General features: G+C 37.7%; 1 protein-coding gene across 2 annotated transcripts; it reads left to right on the forward strand.

Moving 5' to 3' along the window:
- The first annotated feature begins 1,710 nt into the window (after positions 1-1,710).
- Positions 1,711-5,683, forward strand: LOC110069574 (uncharacterized). 2 transcript variants are annotated; one of them, XM_089296187.1, is made up of 4 exons: positions 1,711-1,801; positions 1,914-1,996; positions 4,110-4,205; positions 4,601-5,683. In XM_089296187.1, exons 3-4 carry the CDS (start codon positions 4,154-4,156, stop codon positions 5,494-5,496), a joined length of 948 nt encoding a protein of 315 aa, XP_089152313.1. In that variant the 5' UTR covers positions 1,711-1,801; positions 1,914-1,996; positions 4,110-4,153; the 3' UTR covers positions 5,497-5,683. The 2 variants fall into 2 exon arrangements, with proteins under 2 accessions (XP_089152313.1, XP_089152314.1); XM_089296188.1 differs by lacking the exons at positions 1,711-1,801; positions 1,914-1,996 and adding an exon at positions 3,887-4,030.
- The last annotated feature ends 12,952 nt before the right edge of the window (positions 5,684-18,635 follow it).

Here is an 18,635-nt window from a genome sequence, read left to right on the forward strand (position 1 = left end):
TGTAGTTATTCAACTTTACTATCCAGAGTCTTTTTCGATACATGTAGGATTATAATAAGCTACAGTTTTTAGCCAGTTTCCCCTTTTCCTTTTTCACATTTTCACCATTTTGCGCGATTACATTCCAAAAGCAATAACAACCAGAGGAAGAGATAAAATTAAAAATTTGAGGTTAATTATTCCTGAAAGTGGAGATCCTCTAGCCGAAAAATGAAATTTTGGAAAATAACAGTGAGGAGTAAAACTGTATATACCAAGGACTAATTAACAATTAGACCCGTGGCCCTTGAGGGCGAAGGGTCTAATTGTTTTAGTATCACCCAACTAGTCGGACAGAAAAGGTAATAATAAAGTTAGCAAATGCAATTTGAAGAAATATTTATTTGGGAATAAAACGAAAGAAAGCGTCACGCTCGATGGCGCCAATTTCGCTATTCGAAGACTATTACTAATAGTCCCCTAGTAGCGTAGCCAATCAAAATGCAGGATTTGCATTAGTCCACTAGTTGGGTGATACTAATAACTAATTACATGTTTGACAAAAACATTTTGACGCGAAATATGTGGATATACTAATCTTAGTCTTAACGAAACGTGATGTAGGAAAAAAAGTCTTCAGGTACAATGTGTTTGCAAAAACGAACTAAAGGAAGTGCCTACATTAGAAAAGAGTTCAACTACCAAAGGATTAGTTTGGTTCACTAACATGGCCGCCTTTTCACTGTTTTGGAACAATATGGCTGTCCTGACGTCACGTGAAAACACTCTTGTGGCATAAGTAGAGCCTTTCTAATAACTACAAAGGTCTTTAAAATATGCAAATTCTCAGCAATATTTACTGCCAAGTTGGCATCGTCACTACGGTCATGACATAGTCTTTAAGTGACAAGGAAGCAAAGATCATGTGCGACCCTTTTATATTAAGAAAGACCGGAGGGAACCGTTTTAAATCCTTTTCAACGCAATTTTTAGTCCTTTGGCGATTTCAATCGAGTCCTGTCGAAACAAAAACATCTTAAGGTTGTTAGAAATTCAAACAGCTTTTCAAACGTTGTTGTAATTAATGAACTACAGAAAAGAACAGCTCCGTATGCCGATTATCAGATCAACTAAAAGAATAGAAGAAAGCCCTGTTTTGGCTCTCCATTAAAAAAAAAATTTAACAACGCCTCGGCCTTTAGAAAATTACCGAGAATAATGGAAGTCAATATTGCCAGCATACGAGTCAATAGTCCCAAATACTAGTCAACTAAAAAGAAAAACACGATCAAATAGCTTATTACTATTCAGGGAACTCGTCTAAGAGGCTTTCTTGGTTCCTCAGCGGCAAACTGTTGGCTAAAAGCTTTGCGTGCACGAACCCCCATGAAGTTACTAGTGCCCATTCCACTCAGCGACCACGCTGCTTTGTGCTGGCGTGTCACGTTTCAATGCCGTATACCCTGGGCGTATACCCACCATAGCAGCCAAACAACCAAACAACCAAACATCTAAACACATGGAATGCCATGACGTCGTGGGCCTAAGCCTGACAAAAGTTAATCACAGAAAACTTTTATGACAAGGTTTAAATATTAGACCAAGACTTCTATTGAATTCTCGTTAAAAACAGTCGCCGTTGTTAAGGGTTTTGAACAGCTTTTACCAATATCCGGTTTTTGAAATGTCACGCCATATCAACGCAACCAATCACCAAAGACGAAGTGTCATCGACAGCGGATTGAAATGCCACATCAGGTCCAACCCATGGCACACCCATTGTTGAGTTGACTCGGTTCGGACTGTATTTCTGCCAGAGGAAGTAAGATAGGAGAACTTTGACACTGACTACGATCGTATATCAAATTTGTTTCTTGTACTAAAAAAGCAAAGTGCAACTAAAAAATAATCCCTTATATATCTATTTTCTGTAGGTTTTGTCTTGTATTAGGATCTCTTGTAATAGGACAACTTTTGTTGCGGTAGACATTGATACAATTAATCAAAGACACCCAAGGTAAGTCAGATCTCACTAGTCTCGATATGCGATGCATGGAGCGCGGTTCATGGTAAAACTTCTAAACTATTCAGTATTGGTCAATATAGCCATTTACAGTAACTTTCCTAATAGCATGTTGCTCTGAGTACGAGGTAAATGTTTTTCAACAGAAACCACCTATTCTATAACTTTTATTTGATGGTGAAGCGTATTCAACTTGTAAATGTGCGCATTTGGAAATTAAGACCACCCATGTCTATATGACAGTTACTCATTAGACTTTAAGGTTCCTCAAACAGTCCTTAAATTAAAGTGCATATGAAAAGCCATCATCTATTTCGTTTTTCTGTTAGTTAGATATGTATAAGTAACGGTTTGAGCTTTAAGAGGGAAAAAAACACAAAAAAAGAAAATAACTTTATAAACAATAACCATGATAATTTTTTTTGACATAACTTCAAACAATCCGCTCAGGACTACTTCATGTGCGTTACGTTGTTGATTAATTTGCTAATGTATGGTTGTACAAACCCTATTGAACTGTTCGTGCTAGACAATAGCAGTATCATATTCGGATCTAACCTTGAATTGTTCGCCAATAGAAAGAACTAACGCAAAACTACATCGATGTACAAGAAACAAAAACGATCTTTCACAAACAAGGGACTTGCCTCTTGGCGAAGAAAGAAAATACAGGATATATATATGCACACATATAGTCACAAAGGCAAAATTTAATCGAATGTCATCATGAATTTGCAATACAGGTAGACACAATGTAGTAAAAAAGACTGAACGACAATTTTGTTATAATTTTTATGAAGAATATTGGTGGATGCAATTTTAGCATTTTTCGTATTGTACAAGAAAGCGAAAAGAAAGCTTTGAATGGTCAAATCCTTGATAGTTTGTGTACAGCATATTGAGATAAAGTTTATGAATAGTCAAAAGTCTGGTACAATCTTTTCAAAGCAATGAATACAAAGATGTTGTTTTGGAGTCCGAGACAACCATTTTTTTCACCCAGCTATTTCTAAGCATACGTGTTAATTTATAATTATGCAATGTCACTTATAGTGTTAGTTACACAGGAGCCTTGCTCTCGTTACATATGTAGTTATTCAACTTTACTTTCCAGAGTCTTTTTTAATAGGATTATAATAAGCGACAGTTTTTAGCCTAGAAAAATAAAACGTTAACGAATAGACTTATACACGACCAGAGATGGAAAAAACAGTATCACACATAGACTTTGCTCAAGCTAAATGCTCACCCGCTTGTTATGTAAAAAATTCAATATAGTAGCCAAGAAAAGGCACGTAAAGAACGATAGGTAGATTTAGGGTATTTTATTGCGCTGATTTTCAAAACTAGACTGATAAGGAAAATTTCTAACGGTTAGTACTAAACGTCCCAGGGCTAAATTGTTCTGAGGATGTAATTCAGTTATATGAACCCAAAAGATCTAACAGATCGAAACTACGTCAAAGAATCTGATGGACCAAATGATCGACATACCCTGAAACGAAATAGATCTAAAGAATCTCAAATGATTTTATAAACGCAAAATATTTAAAAGAATGAAGAACTTTACACGTTCGTGCTCTTTATAATGCAATCTACTCTGGCTACGGCCGTAGCAAACTGACGGGTAGAAAAACTTGTCTGCCCAACAATTGATAAATTCTTCTCCACTTAATTAGACTGATAATTTTTTTGGGCCGATATCTGCACTGCACTCGAAGTCCGGCGTTGGTCTATTGTGACTCAAAAGGGAAAAGAGGAAAATCGCACTAAAGAGGGATGGCAGATATAACCATTCAAAGCGAAAGACGTTTTGTATTCCTAAACAATCAATGTTTTCACACAACTATTTCGGAAGATACGTGTCACTTATAAATATGCAATTTTTATGGTGATTCTTTGATCTTAAAGAAGCCAAAGAAAACGGTGTTTTCTTTTCGTTCCAGTCTAACAGCAAATTTCAGTAGGGAAAATTAGGAATTTGTTTCATATCCCTTTTGACTGGATTTTTATCCGTCTAGGCTATATGTAAGTCCTCGACGTACGTTTGTGTTCCCAAGTTAACAACATCCCTCAGTGAAAGTATTTTCTATTTTTATTTTCCTAGATTAATACTGTCTGTAAACCACCTTTGTTATCCCGGAAGCAGCAATGAAGCTTGTGGCTTTGGTTCTAACGTCTTGTATTTTGGCTCTCTGTGGTGGTAAGCTATAGTCCGTATTCAAATCTAGAGCGCGCAGGTTTCTTATTTTTTAATTTTTACAATGTCGAAGACAGAACAGTTCCTCATAAGCCTCAACTGCTTTCACTTAACGGTCACATATGAGAATTTCATCTAAAACTTTAAAGTAAGAACCACCTCGTGCCGGCACAATGAGCAACAATGACCACAGGAATGTACTTCCCCGTAGCTTTTACAAGACTGGAGTCCTTTATCACCGTCTTCTTTTTAGGACATCGCTTATGATGATCACTCTTTGGACTGAAAGAATTATAAATACGTGAACAGAGGTCAGTTTGTTCCAGAATCACTCATGTACGATATAGAAACATAAACAAAAGCACTGTAGCTTAAGTACATTTCTATTTATCTTACAGGTGGTGTTCACACAAGCTCGGTTAAGGATATAGCCTCCCACGATGACATGTGCACGGGGTTACTGGAGACTGCCTCCTATGAAACACACACTCTTATGGAGATCATCTACGAGTCAGCCTGCCCGCCTAAAGGATGGGAAGGATTCTTCAACCGAGAAGACGTCAAGGAAATGATGCAAGGAATCTCCGATCGCCTCATGAATGACTCTCAAATCCAAGGGTTTGGACTAAATCCAAAAATAGGATGGATTTTCAGAGCATTTAATATGGTCCCTCCTGACAAAGTGAAGGCCATAATCATGGGTCAAGATCCAGCTCCTCAACCCGGGCTAGCAACAGGGCTCTCTTTTAGTCTAGATCCCTCGGTACATCCCCGACTTGTCCAGAGCGTCTTGAGGGTGGTCCTTGAGGCTCGAAATGAAAGTTACTGTGTTAATACTACCCAGGGTGTTTTGATAAAATGGGCTAAGCAGGGTGTTCTTTTGTTAAACACAGCCTTAACTTTAGTTGAGAACAAGATTGGCTCGCACATAAAACTGTGGAGAGAATTTAGCCGAGAAATGATGAAGTTCATCAACGAGAAAACCAATCCATCAGTTTGGATTCTCTGGGGTAGCAAAGCAAAAGACCTGAAAAGCAAAATCGATAAAACCAAGCACTATATTGTGGAGGGGGGGCACCCATCACCCAGGGCGCCTGCCGAGAAGTTCTTTTGTCAGAATTATTTCTCCTGTGCTAACGAGTGGCTGTGTAAGAAAGGGCGTGGTATGATCGATTGGAACCTAGTTCCTCTGCCCTGCAAGAAGCATGCTAGTCGCTTGTTTGGCTGGAAGAAATCAGAACCAGGCTTCTACAATAAAGAGGAATGTGAAATGCAACCCTGTCCTGCATTTTAAAATTAGATCAACCAAGTGCACCAATTACACGAGTAATGCATGAAAGAGTATGGATAAATGGGTCTGAATTATAATGTTAAGGGAAAATATTATGCATAGATGCCTTTTACTTGTATCAATGATCTGAACTTTTAATGGCGATGAATTTATAGAATGTAAACAAATAAAGTGACAAGGAATGAATAAACCCTAGTGTCGTCTAGTTTTACAAGCGTGTACGCTATATTCCATGTTGCCATGCTTCTGTTCAGAAAGAGATCACATATAACGTCAAAATGTGTTAAGAACAAAAAAGTGGCTCTCGAGTCGGTGGGCGAGTGTGCCACTGATGTTCTTACCACATTTTGATGTCGTCTGTGATCTATTACCGAACAGACGCACGGCAACATGGAGTCTTCTTGTTTTATATCATACAGAAACCAAAAAAATATCAATAATATCATCTATACGTTTGTCCTCCAATAGATCATAAGTAAGAATCAATCAAAACTCGAGAATAATTTGACTTATTACATAAACTCAAGCGACTAAATTATCTACCGTCAAACTGTGTCATCGTGCAACAAATGAGCTAAGTTTGCATTAGTAAGTGATAACGAAGGATTAATAAATTTTCAACCTCGAATAAGGCATTTATAACATTCTGATTGGTTTACTGAATCATTCATTACACCTGTATTTGACCATACGATATATGAAGAACGAGTGCGGCACGTGTCGCTAAACTTAAAATACTTTGACGGGAAGTGAACGTTCCGTCGGAAAGAAATTGTTAAACAAAATCAATTTTGTTGAGCTTTCTTCTACGAAAAAACACGAAATAACATGGGCAAAGCTATCCTGGAAACTACACAAAACCACATGTTGTCACAACTGACCCAACTGCGTATTGTTTGATAGGAAAGATTTTATTTATTTAATTATTTATTTATTTTACATATTCGCCATGAGGCAGGTGGGCATACAAAAGAACACTAGGTCCCCTACTAGTTAAACCCATCACCTAACCATCCCCCTGAAAATGGTAACCCATTTTTTAGATCCCCAATATCATTAATAATGAAATCCAGAAGAAAAAAAAAATCAAAAAAAAAAAATTAACAAAAACAACGTGTAACAGTATTGGTACAACGGCACTCAGGACAGACTAACTTGTATTAACGAATGTGATCTTGATTGAACACCAAACTTAATCCATTATAAAAAAGATTTTAACTTTTTCTTATTAGGTACTAACTTTGGAAAGGTTTGTAAATGTACACTAATTTGAAAAGGTTTGCAAACGTACTACACTGAAAAGCAATTGAATGAAGAAGAAAAGCAAAAGTCAATTCACGGGAAGATCCTAAACCGACACAGTTTTTGTCATTTATCATTCAAAAAACTCAAAACAACACAACTGTAGTCCTGAAAATGACGGAAGCCAAGTGATCAAGGACACTTTTGTTTCATTTGACTTGCAAAAGGCGTATAATTTTTGGCTCCTCCAGGGAATCATGTTAGTTGTATTTATCATCTTGGACTGGATATTTCTTTGATGAATAAAACTACCATGATTTCCTGCAGGAGCGTCTCATAGAAGGAATTGGCCATTAGGATCTTGGCGTATCCTTTCTTGTTTGTCACAATTTTCCAGAATATAAACGACTTTCGTGTTTGATATATTACGTGAATTAATTTACAACTATAATCAGGTCTACTGTGTCGTCCAATGTCCTGCTACTGAGTTAAATTCGTATCAATCTCTCCCAAAATGTTTCGAGTGTATACAGTAGAAACTGGCTATAATCCAGGAGCAGGTTTTGTATATTGCAAGCTAGAGTGACCTCTGGGCTCGCCACATGTTATTCGTGATATTTTTTATAGTGAGGACCTTTGTTGGGTCTGACAGGATTTTGATCAGGTGGTTCACCATTACACCACACTGGATCTCTGCGCATTGTTGTGCGCTGCTGTTTGACAATGCAAGGTACCACATAGCCTACCCCCTCTGTTATGAACATTTTTACAAAAGAAAATAAAGATATTCCGCTTGAAACGAATAACGTCCAGCAAAAAATGAATAAATAAATAAACAATCTCCTTCACTGAGACGCAACTTCAAAAATTATAATAAGCGCAAAGAACACGTTAGCCACACAAACCGTATAATGTTACAAAAAAGTTCATCCGCAATGCGTTCATACGAGGCAAGAGTTCTGCTTGTGATTACAGTAAATTTGACTTACACGTCGTGGATTTCGCCTTTCGGATGAAAAATACTGTTCTTCAATTAGTGTAAGACAAATAGCTACATCAGACGAAAAGTTTTCTTGCTTTCGATGACATAATGTCGCGTTCATTAGGGTAATTCTATAGTTCCCAAGTCCTTTTTAAATCCGTTTACTTTTAATTTGTTCGAGGCTTCGAGACTTGTCTTATCTATATTTCAAGCGCGAAATTTTAGCCAAAACCTTGTCCTCTGTATTCGATCGTCTCTTTAATTTTTGGCCAGAAACATTTCATTTAGCCATTCTGGATTGGAGCTCACAAAGCGTATTATTTACCACGATTGCCGTGCTTACATTTGTTAAAATTCACATGCTAAAATCACAGATATACTTCCTAGAACCAAACATAAAAGAGGTTGTCTTTGAATTAAGAAGGTATAAATATTTATCTCCAGCAGGAAACGTTATTCTGTTTTTACTAGTACATGTAAACATGTCTACGTAAGGAATATAAAAGCTGGGCTAGGCTTTCACTCATATATCCCTGTACCACCAAGAGACCGAACACGTGGTGTCCGAGACAATGTTTATCTTACCGGGAGACAAATTATCATTTTCGGTGAGCCATTTGTATTATAAATATCGCAAAATAAATATGAAAAAGAATATTTTGGGCCTCTGACAGCAATTGTATCATTTGTTTGAATAATTTCCGTCAAATTTTTTTTATTTAAGAAAGCGTACTTAGCATAACTTAGCATATACGGTACGCAAATATTGACACGCCGTTTAATCGACCACTGAGACTACTAAAACCGTATCTCTAGCTTTGTCAGTTAACTATTTTGTCGGGGTAATACTCGATATGCAACCGTCTTTTTGTGCAGAAATAGTTCATTCAGCTATTTTTGTTGGAGTACGACGATGCACATTTACTACAGTTGCCCTGCTTATCTGTTATTGATACACCGCATCGAATGCTTACAACTTATTTCTTCGCTGTCTTTGAATGAAAGCAGTCAATGGAAGTCAATATTGCCACCATAGGAGTCAAAAGTCACAAATGCTAGTCAACTGAAAGGAAAACCATAACCAAATAGCTTTTCTGAAACGATCTTATCACTATTCAGGAGACTCGACTAAGAGGCTTTCTTGGTTCCCCAGTGGCATCCCCATTAAGTTACTAGTACCCATTCCACTCAGCAGACAACCCCGTTTTGTGCTGGTCTGGCATGTTTCAATGCCGTATACCCTCTTTAACAGCCAAACAACCAAACATTTAAACACATGAAATGCCATGACGTCGTAGGCCTAAACCTAACAAAAGTTTACAACAGAGAACTTTTATAGCAGAGTTTAAATATTGGACCAGGACTTCTATTGAGTTCTTGTTAAAAACAGTCGCCGTTGTTAAGGGTTTTGAAGGGCTTTTTCCGATATCCCTGGGCTCTTGAAATATCACGCCATTTCAATGCAACCAATCACCAAAGACGAAGTGTCATCGACAGCCGATTGAAATGCCACATCAGGTCCAACCCATGGCACACCCATTGTTGAGTTGACTCGGTTCGGACTGTATTTCTGCCAGAGTAAGTAAGATAGGAGAACTTTGACACTAACTCGTATATTCTTGTACTAAAAAAACAATGGGAGGCGCGGTGGCCTCATGGTTAGTGCCCTCGTCCCCGGATCTAGCGGTCCGGGTTCGAGCGCTGGCCAGGGACATTGTGTTGTGTTCTTGGGCAAGACACTTACCTCTCACAGTGTCTCTCTCCACCCAGGAGTATAAATGGGCACCGGCGAGTTGTTGGGGAAACCTAAAAAATTGCTGGGGAGTGACCTGCGATGGACTAGCATCCCGTCCAGGGGGAGTAGAAATACTCCTAGCCGCTTCATGCTACAGAAACCGGGATAAGCTCCGGCAGCTATGAGCCATTCGGCTCAAAGGCTTCACTAAGAAAACAAAGTGCGATTAAAACCTGACTGCTTATATATCTATTTTCTGCAGGTTTTGATCTCTTGTAATAGGACAACTTTTGTTGCGGTAGACATTGATACAAGTAATCAAAGACACCCAAGGTAAGTCAGATCTCACTAGTCTCGATATGCGATGCATGGAGCACGGTTCATGGTAAAACTTCTAAACTATTCAGTATTGGTCAATATAGCCATTTACAGTAACTTTCCTAATAGCATGTTGCTCTGAGTACGAGGTAAATGTTTTTCAACAGAAACCACCTATTCTATAACTTTTATTTGATGGTGAAGCGTATTCAACTTGTAAATGTGCGCATTTGGAAATTAAGACCACCCATGTCTATATGACAGTTACTCATTAGACTTTAAGGTTCCTCAAACAGTCCTTAAATTAAAGTGCATATGAAAAGCCATCATCTATTTCGTTTTTCTGTTAGTTAGATATGTATAAGTAACGGTTTGAGCTTTAAGAGGGAAAAAAACACAAAAAAAGAAAATAACTTTATAAACAATAACCATGATAATTTTTTTGACATAACTTCAAACAATCCGCTCAGGACTACTTCATGTGCGTTACGTTGTTGATTAATTTTCTAATGTATGGTTGTACAAACCCTATTGAATTGTTCGTGCTAGGCAATAGCAGTATCATATTCGGATCTAACCTTGAAGTTTTCGCCAATAGAAAGAACTACCGCAAAACTACATCGATGTACAAGAAACAAAAACGGTCTTCCACAAACAAGGGACTTGCCTCTTGGCGAAGAAGAAAATACAGAATACATATATGCACACATATAGTCACAAAGGCAAAATTTAATCAAATGTTATCATGAATTTGCAGTACAGGTAGACACAATATAGTAAAAAAGACTGAACGACAATTTTGTTATAATTTTTATGAAGAATATTGGTGGATGCAATTTTAGTATTTTTCGTATTGTACAAGAAAGCGAAAAAAAAAAGCTTTGAATGGCAAAATCATTTATACTTTTGTGTACAGCATATTGAGATAAAGTTTATGAACAGTCAAAAGTCTGGTACAACCTTTTCAAAGCAATCAGTACAAAGATGTGATTTTGGAGTCCAAGACAACCAATTTTTTCTCCCAGCTATTTGCAAGCATACGCGTCAACTTATAATTATGGAAGGTCACTTATAGTGTTAGTCACACAAAAGCCTTGCTCTTGTTACATATGTAGTTATTCAACTTTACTATCAAGTGTCTTTTTCAAGAGGATTATAATAAACTACAGTTTTTAGCCAGTTTTCCCTTTTCCTTTTTCACATTTTCACCATTTTGCGCGATTACGTTCCAAAAGTAATAACAACCAAAAGAAGAGATAAAATTAAATGGTTGTGATTAATTATTCCTGAAAGTAGAAATCCTCTCGCCAAAAAATGAAATTTTGGAAAATAACTGTAGGGAATAATAGTGTATATCAAGGACTAATAATTCATTAAATGTTCGACTCGAACATTTTGGCGCAAAATGTGTGGATATACTAATCTTAAGGCCTGTCCAAACGGGAAATGTTTGGTGACCAAACACCATCAAACATTGTTTGGTGACCAAACATTTTACCGTTTGGCCACCTTGTTTGGTGCTGTTTGACCGTGTTTGATAAAATTTGAAGGGCATCAAACATTCGATCAAACAACTTAAAACATTTCTTTTGTTCTCGTGTTTGATGGGCGATGTTTTGTTCGTTTGGACAGCCCTATCAAACATGTTTGGCGCGCGCATGCGTACCACGCTTGCTTAGCGGCTTGTATCCATAGGTACGCGTCGCACTTGGGAAATCTTTGCCAGAATTTGTTTACTTTGCGGTGGAAATCTGTCATCGCGCGCCTTTGCCTAGTGCGACCGCAGGTTTTTCGCTTTAGCAAAAACTTTGCGAATCGGCAAAACATCAAAGACGCCGTAGTGCTTGGGCGGGGCAGGCAGATTTGCGAAAAGTCGAGCCAAACAACGGGAATCACAGCGCTAACTGTCAACGGTTGTCAGCGTAACATGAAAAACGATACGCGCGGGAAGTTCAGTTCTAGTTCGCGGTCTTTCATCATGAACGGACAAGGTTATTATTATAATCCCGCACAATTTCAAGGTTTTCATGGTTTTTACGGCGATAGCATGGAATACCCGCAGTATGTTCCCGTCTACCATGATATGACTGGAAGGGGAACGTAACCGAGCACTTCACATACGAGCATTGCGCAGGAAAACACACTACAGGCCAGGTCCATGCAAGCAAGAGCTTCACAAGCGTCGTCGTCTTCGTCTTCCCAATCGTCTCCTAATCATGAACCCGTTGATACTGGAAAACGATCTTATAAAAGGTGGTCAGATAACGAAGAAAAAATGCTAATCAAACTGTGGGCCGAGAATTTCGATCGCATCAACAGCAGTCAAGCCCGCAAAGCTTGGGATGACATCGCCAAGCAAATAAATTTGAAATTTGGTACTGACAATTATCTCCCACTAGTGCGACCCTCCGTTTCTGTCTAAAAGTTTTCCTTTCCGGTTGCGGTTTCAAATTTTTGTGGTTTTTTAGCCGGCAAAGATGAAAACTTTTCCCAAGTGCGGCCCATGCCATAGTCTGATCTGTGTTTGATCAAGCGTGTTTTAACCGCTTTGCCACTCACTTCAACACCACCATGTTTGGTCACCAAACAATGTTTGATGATGTTTGGTCGCCAAACATTTACCGCTTGGACAGGCCTTTAGTCTTAACGAAACGTGATGTAGGAAAAAAAAAATCTTCAGGTACAATGAGTTTCCACTCCCGAACTAAAGCAAGTGCTTACATTAGAAAAGAGTTCAACCACCAAAGGATTGGTTTGGTACACCAACATGACGGCTTTTTCATTGTTTTGGAACACCAATATGGCTGCCTTGACGTCATGTGAAATAAGTAGAGCCTTTCTAATTAGTACAAAGGAGTTTAAAATATGCAAATTCTCACCGATATTTACTGTCAAGTTGGCATCAGTCATTACGGTTATGGCATCGTCTTTAAGTGACAAGGGAGCAAAAATCTTGTGCGACCCTTTCATATTAAGGAAGACAGGGGGAAGCGTTTTAAGTCCTTTCTAACGCAATTTTTAGTCCTTTGGCGATTTCAGTTGAGTCCTCTCCAAGCATAAACATCTGAAGGTTTTTAGAAATTCAAACAGTTTTTCAAACTTTGTTGTAATTAATGATATATGAGCTACATCGAAAACAAAAACATGTTTTACAGATTAAAAGCTGTTGTCGTTTTCGTTGAAAATGTTAAGTTCCCGGTCATTTGGATCCAAGGCAACAGGTGTTATTTTCAACAGCAGCAATATAACCTCACATTTAACAGATTACTTTAATCATTGCACTTCAAGTACTATAAGGCTACTAATTATCACTTAGAACCGTAACTTAACATTATGTTTAGCCGTATAAGTTTTGATTTTAATTCACTATTTTAAGTAGGGGGTGGTTGGGGCAGGTGAAAAAACAAATAATGTAGAGGGAGGGTCATTATATATTACAGGCACCTTTTATCAGACCCACCAGCCTCCCCTCACCCCGACCCCCCCCCCCCCTCCCCCGCGCGCCACAATAGAAAAAACAATAGAAAAGAACAGTTCGGTACGCTGATTATCAGATCGACGTAAAATACAAGAAAGTCTTGTTTTGGCTCTCCTTAAAAACATTTAACAAGGCCCAAGTCTTTAAAATATACATGTAGACCCTTTTCATAAATGGCTGCCAGTTTAAAATTATTTTGTATGTATTTAAATTGGCCTCACTAAACTCGTTTGGGAGTAAAAATTCTTTTGAATTATCAACTCAAGAACGAGATTAGTCAGGCTAATTTTAATATTTACAAAAGAATTTATAATTGGCAGCCATTTATGAAAAGGGTCTATTACCAAGACTAGTTAAAAAGTTTCTTGCTCGGGTTGCGTATCTCTAGACTTTTACAGTCGAATAATTTTATTTTAATATGTGCTACGCTGCCAGCCCATAAAGCGTTTTGTTACATTAGTGTGTTGTAAGCGTAGTATATCTTTCACTCGATGGTTAAAAACATAAAATTTAAGAAATAATGTTATTTCTTCACTTAAATCCATCGTCTTGAAACCATCTTGATCAACTATGAAGATCGTGGCTTTTATTCTATCAGCTTGCCTTTGGCTCTCTGTGATGGTAAGTCATCTATGTCAAACGAAATCAATGCCAAAATCTATAGCGCCCAACTTCAAAATATGAAAGCTTCCCAATTTAATTGTTCACTTGCACATAATAGAACAAGCAACACCACTTAGAAGTTTCGGGGGTACTCTCTTAGATGGGATATATATGTATGTGCGGCGCCAAAGGGTATGGTTTTCGAGTTCTTTTAGTCTGAAGTAGGGTATGGCTCGTACACTTGAATTGGGTATTTTTTAGAAGAAGCCTCTTCTTCATAATTATAATTTGAAAGACCATCAACAGCGTATATAGGACAGTTTTGCAGCCTACTTTATTAAAGCATATAAACATTGGTATGGACTAGGGATCCAATTTTAAGGCAGATCTGAAATAGCGTATTCTTGCATTCTTATAAGGGTGAGATCTGAAATAGGGGAGGAAAAATCGCACATTTAATTTGGTCTTAAATAGGGTAAGGATTTCAAGAAGCTCGCGGCACACCCCTACCCAATTTTTCTGGGAGTATACCTCTCCCCGGGTTAGAAGTACAGCTCAGCTGCTTCTGCCATTTTTGTACCTATTGTCATCTCATGGGCCTGCACGTGTTTTCGTCCAGTTGCAAGAAGTAGAATTTTTGCTTTGTGCAGCTTCCATGTTTCTTTTAGGATGGAATCGACTTTTGAAGTGAAATGATCGTAGTATGGTCTAAATAGTAGATTTTAGGTATTTTACTTAAAACTGCTCAAGTCACTCTCGGGAATCTTGAACTCTTAAATTCTGCGATCGATAACGATTCCGCTCTAAATATTATTTCTGCTCTTTCATCGATTTTTCACTTTTGCAAACCGCTTCATAATTTATTTTTAACGCATTTTTATGATTAGCGATGTTGAGCACTAACCAGTTTATTTGAGAATTACTTATTTGAGACATCTGGGACAATAACAAAATCACGTTCATTTCTTCCTTTCTTTTGATATCTCACAGGCCGAGCCCAAAAAAGGTCGTTCAATTGGGAAAAAGTGCATGTCGAATTGTGCAACGCTTTACTGGAGACCGCCACCTATGAAACAAACACTCTCATGGAGATCATATACGACTTAAGTTGTATGCCTGTAGGATGGAAAGAATTCTTCAACCGAGAAGACGTCAAGGAAATGATGCAAGATATATCCGATCGCCTCATGAATGACTCTCAAATCCAAGGGTTTGGACTAAATCCAAAAATAGGATGGATTTTCAGAGCATTTAATATGGTCCCTCCTGACAAAGTGAAGGCCATAATCATGGGTCAAGATCCAGCTCCTCAACCCGGGCTAGCAACAGGGCTCTCTTTTAGTCTAGATCCCTCGGTACATCCCCGACTTGTCCAGAGCGTCTTGAGGGTGGTCCTTGAGGCTCGAAATGAAGGTTACTGTGTTAATACTACCCACGGGGTTTTGATAAAATGGGCTAAGCAAGGCGTTCTCTTGTTGAATACAGCTTTGACATTGATTCAAGGGGAGATTGCCTCGCACTTAAAACTGTGGAAAGACTTCAGCTGAGAAATGATGAAGTTCATTAACGAGAAAACCAATCCATCAGTTTGGATTCTCTGGGGTAGCAAAGCAAAAGACCTGCAAAGCAAAATCGATCAAAGCAAACACTATATTGTGGAGGGGGGCCACCCATCACCCAGGGCGCCTGCCGAGAAGTTCTTCTGTCAGAATTACTTCTCTTGTGCTAACGAGTGGCTGAAAAAGCAAGGGCGGGGCACCATATACTGGAACTTGGCTCCTATCCCGTGCGAGAAGCACGCAAGCCAAATATATGGCTGGAGAAAATCAGAACCAGGCTTTTACGTTAGGTCGAAATGTGAAATGCAACCCTGTCCTGCATTTTAAAATCAGGTCTCTCGTATGCACCAATTATCGAAGTACTGCTTGAAAGAATATGGGCACATAATTATGTTAAAGTTAAATGCATCTAGTTACATGTATCTAAGATCATGGTAACGTTTGATTGGTAATAGGTTCAAATAATAATGGAAACAAATAAAATGATTAAACAAAACAAATTCAAGAGTTATTTTTTGGAGATTAGAAAATAACTGAGATGCTACGCGCGCTCTGATTGGTCAAAGCCCTATCGTTTATTTTATATGGCAGCACTACGGGGAAATTAGAGAACTTAAAATAGTCGCGAGAACATAATAACCAGTTTCATGAATATCTTTTCATTCAACATATACAGCACACGGAAGTGTGTAAGCAAAAACAGGATCAGAAGTAAATCGTGATATAATCAATGCTTGTTCTTTTTTCCATGGCAAACATTTTACTCCGATTCCGTTTACGCTTGAGTTTAGGGGGAAGTTTGAAGCGCTTTTAGTGCTTTTGATGGTCTATGGAGGACGCAGTTCTGTTAACTGCTGGACTAGAATGATCATTTTGGAACTGTTAGACTTGTTACAAAAGTGGGAAAAGATTTCCTTCGAGTTACTATTAGCTTATCAGTAGTTTTAAGATTCATTTAGCTCAAAGCCTGCATAACATGATGAATGAATTTGGTTTCTATTAAGCGTTCAAGCAAAAGTTTTCGTTTAGCAAAATACAGAGATATGCGGAACCCATAGCTTAATAAATTCTGAATAAATTTCAGAAGCAGTGTTTCTGGAACTAACTCTGAATCCACTTGCAAAACCTTTGAAAGTTATCGTTGAATCACCTCGCCAAGCGTATGAAGTTTGTGCTACTCAGTGCAATCTTTACCTGATGGCTGATTCTAGCCACAACTTCCTATCCTGCATTCAGTCCCCATCAAAGTATTTTGAATTAAGGTGGCTTACTACAGTTTTGATGGATTATAACAGCCCAACTTCTAACTCTTTTGAAAAATGTTCCAAGATGTTTTCCTCTTCTCTGTTTACTGTTTACTTTAGTCTTTTACCATTCTTTGTGAAACTTGAACGATTAAACGTCAACAAATGGCCAAAATGAACGACCGAGTACCTAAGGAGAGACTGGGCACTACTAGGTTAAATCACGTTTTTCTCAAACTCTACCCGTATGACACCACCTCAAAATTTCAGGAATAAGAAATTTGCTCTAATTTAACATTCATGCAAAGTAAAATAAAAATCTGTACGACAGATTTTGAGCTATCTTTCGAGTGTTTGATATATCTTCTCAATCGAAACTAAAACTAACGAGAAAACGGAGAAATAGAATCGTAAGATCAGATATCCAAACACTGTCACGGTCATGATTTCTTTTGTTTAAACTTGGGAATAATTAATGAGTTTAAGAATGTTAATTGCTGAACATGTTCCCCACGATGCAAATTTTCATTTCTCAGTTTAAGCCGATTTCTTGTTTTTGAAACAGCAGCTTATATGTAGTTTACGTCCCACTAAAAATTGAACCTGCTGGTAGTACGTAGTAATAAAATGAACAATGATAGGGCAGATGGCCATTGCTATAGCTTTGCCTGGATTAAACGGTCTTGGACGCTCGGTGACCTCTATTTTTCTTTTGATGGATCATTTTCTCCACCGATTTTCAACGTTTAGCGAAAAAATGAAGAAAATCTATTGCCTAGAAATTGGAATTTTTTGCAAAATGCACCATCGATTTCCGTTCTTTTTAGCTCTCCGTTTATCAGTGCGACGGTTTCAAATGCCTCTTAAAGGGTTAAGTTTTGTGAAAAAATTGGTAAAATTTGGAATTATTTACGCAACAGACCTACTTCTACAAAATATGACTAAGATCGTTTGCCTCCGTTGACTCACCTTCGATATTTTTGACTATAAACCTCCGTAGACCATCACGTGCGCCAATTTTTCGAAATCGGGGTAGTTTTCGACATACCTTATCTCTGTAACGAAGTCGGTGACCCCCATTTTTTTTTTTTTTTTTTTTTTTTGCATTTCTGACACAAGTAATTCATTATCTGACTGCAGTAAAAATTAAAAAAAAAAATCTATCGACTGGAAAATTTTCGCGCGAACGTCCTTAAGATCAGATATCCAAATTAAACACCGTCACAGTCATGATTTCCTTTGTTTAAACTTGTTGAATAATTAATGAGTTTGAGAATGTAAATTGCTGCACATCTTGCCTACGATCCAAATTTTCATTTTTCAGTTTAAGCCGGTTTCTTTGTTTGTTTGTTTGTTTGTTTTTTAAACAGCAGCTTATATGTAGCTTATGTCCCATTAAAAATTGAACCCACTAGAAGTACATATGACACAAAGGTGCAAAAATTTAACCATACTCACTTTTACTGTTTTATTCAGTTAAGTTCTTTCAATTCATAACTTAAGTCGTCTAGTAATCAACTAAGAGAAAATTCGAAATGTACGAGGAGATTCAGTGAACAGAGGTTTAGTCCATGTCCATAGTAAAAACAGTACAGTTTTGAAAATTGTATCTTGATTAAGAAGTGCATTGAACGAGAAAACCCTGGTTGTTCTAGACAACGTCTATAACTACAAAGCTATGCTTATGGAGCTTCTGAAAAAGGCGTCTTCTTCAAATGCATAAATTAACAATCTAGATATTTTTGGATTAGCTCTGACAACATTAACCTTGATCACTAATTCTGTTCTATATCGATATAAAGTTTCAAAGAGAAATGTTTGTAAATCGCATATCCTTTTAGACCATGTTTTTTGATACCTCGTTATCAAAGCGTCACTAACGCAGCACTCATTTTAATTGCGTCTTCTCACATGAAGAAAGTTATAAATAGGGTATTCCTCAAGATATTTAGTTGAAAAAGGAAATTGTTTCAAACAAATT

This window comes from Orbicella faveolata, unplaced genomic scaffold (assembly GCF_042242905.1).
Source record: "Orbicella faveolata isolate gen_17 unplaced genomic scaffold, um_ofav_v1 contig_26, whole genome shotgun sequence".
Taxonomy (NCBI): domain Eukaryota; kingdom Metazoa; phylum Cnidaria; class Anthozoa; order Scleractinia; family Merulinidae; genus Orbicella; species Orbicella faveolata.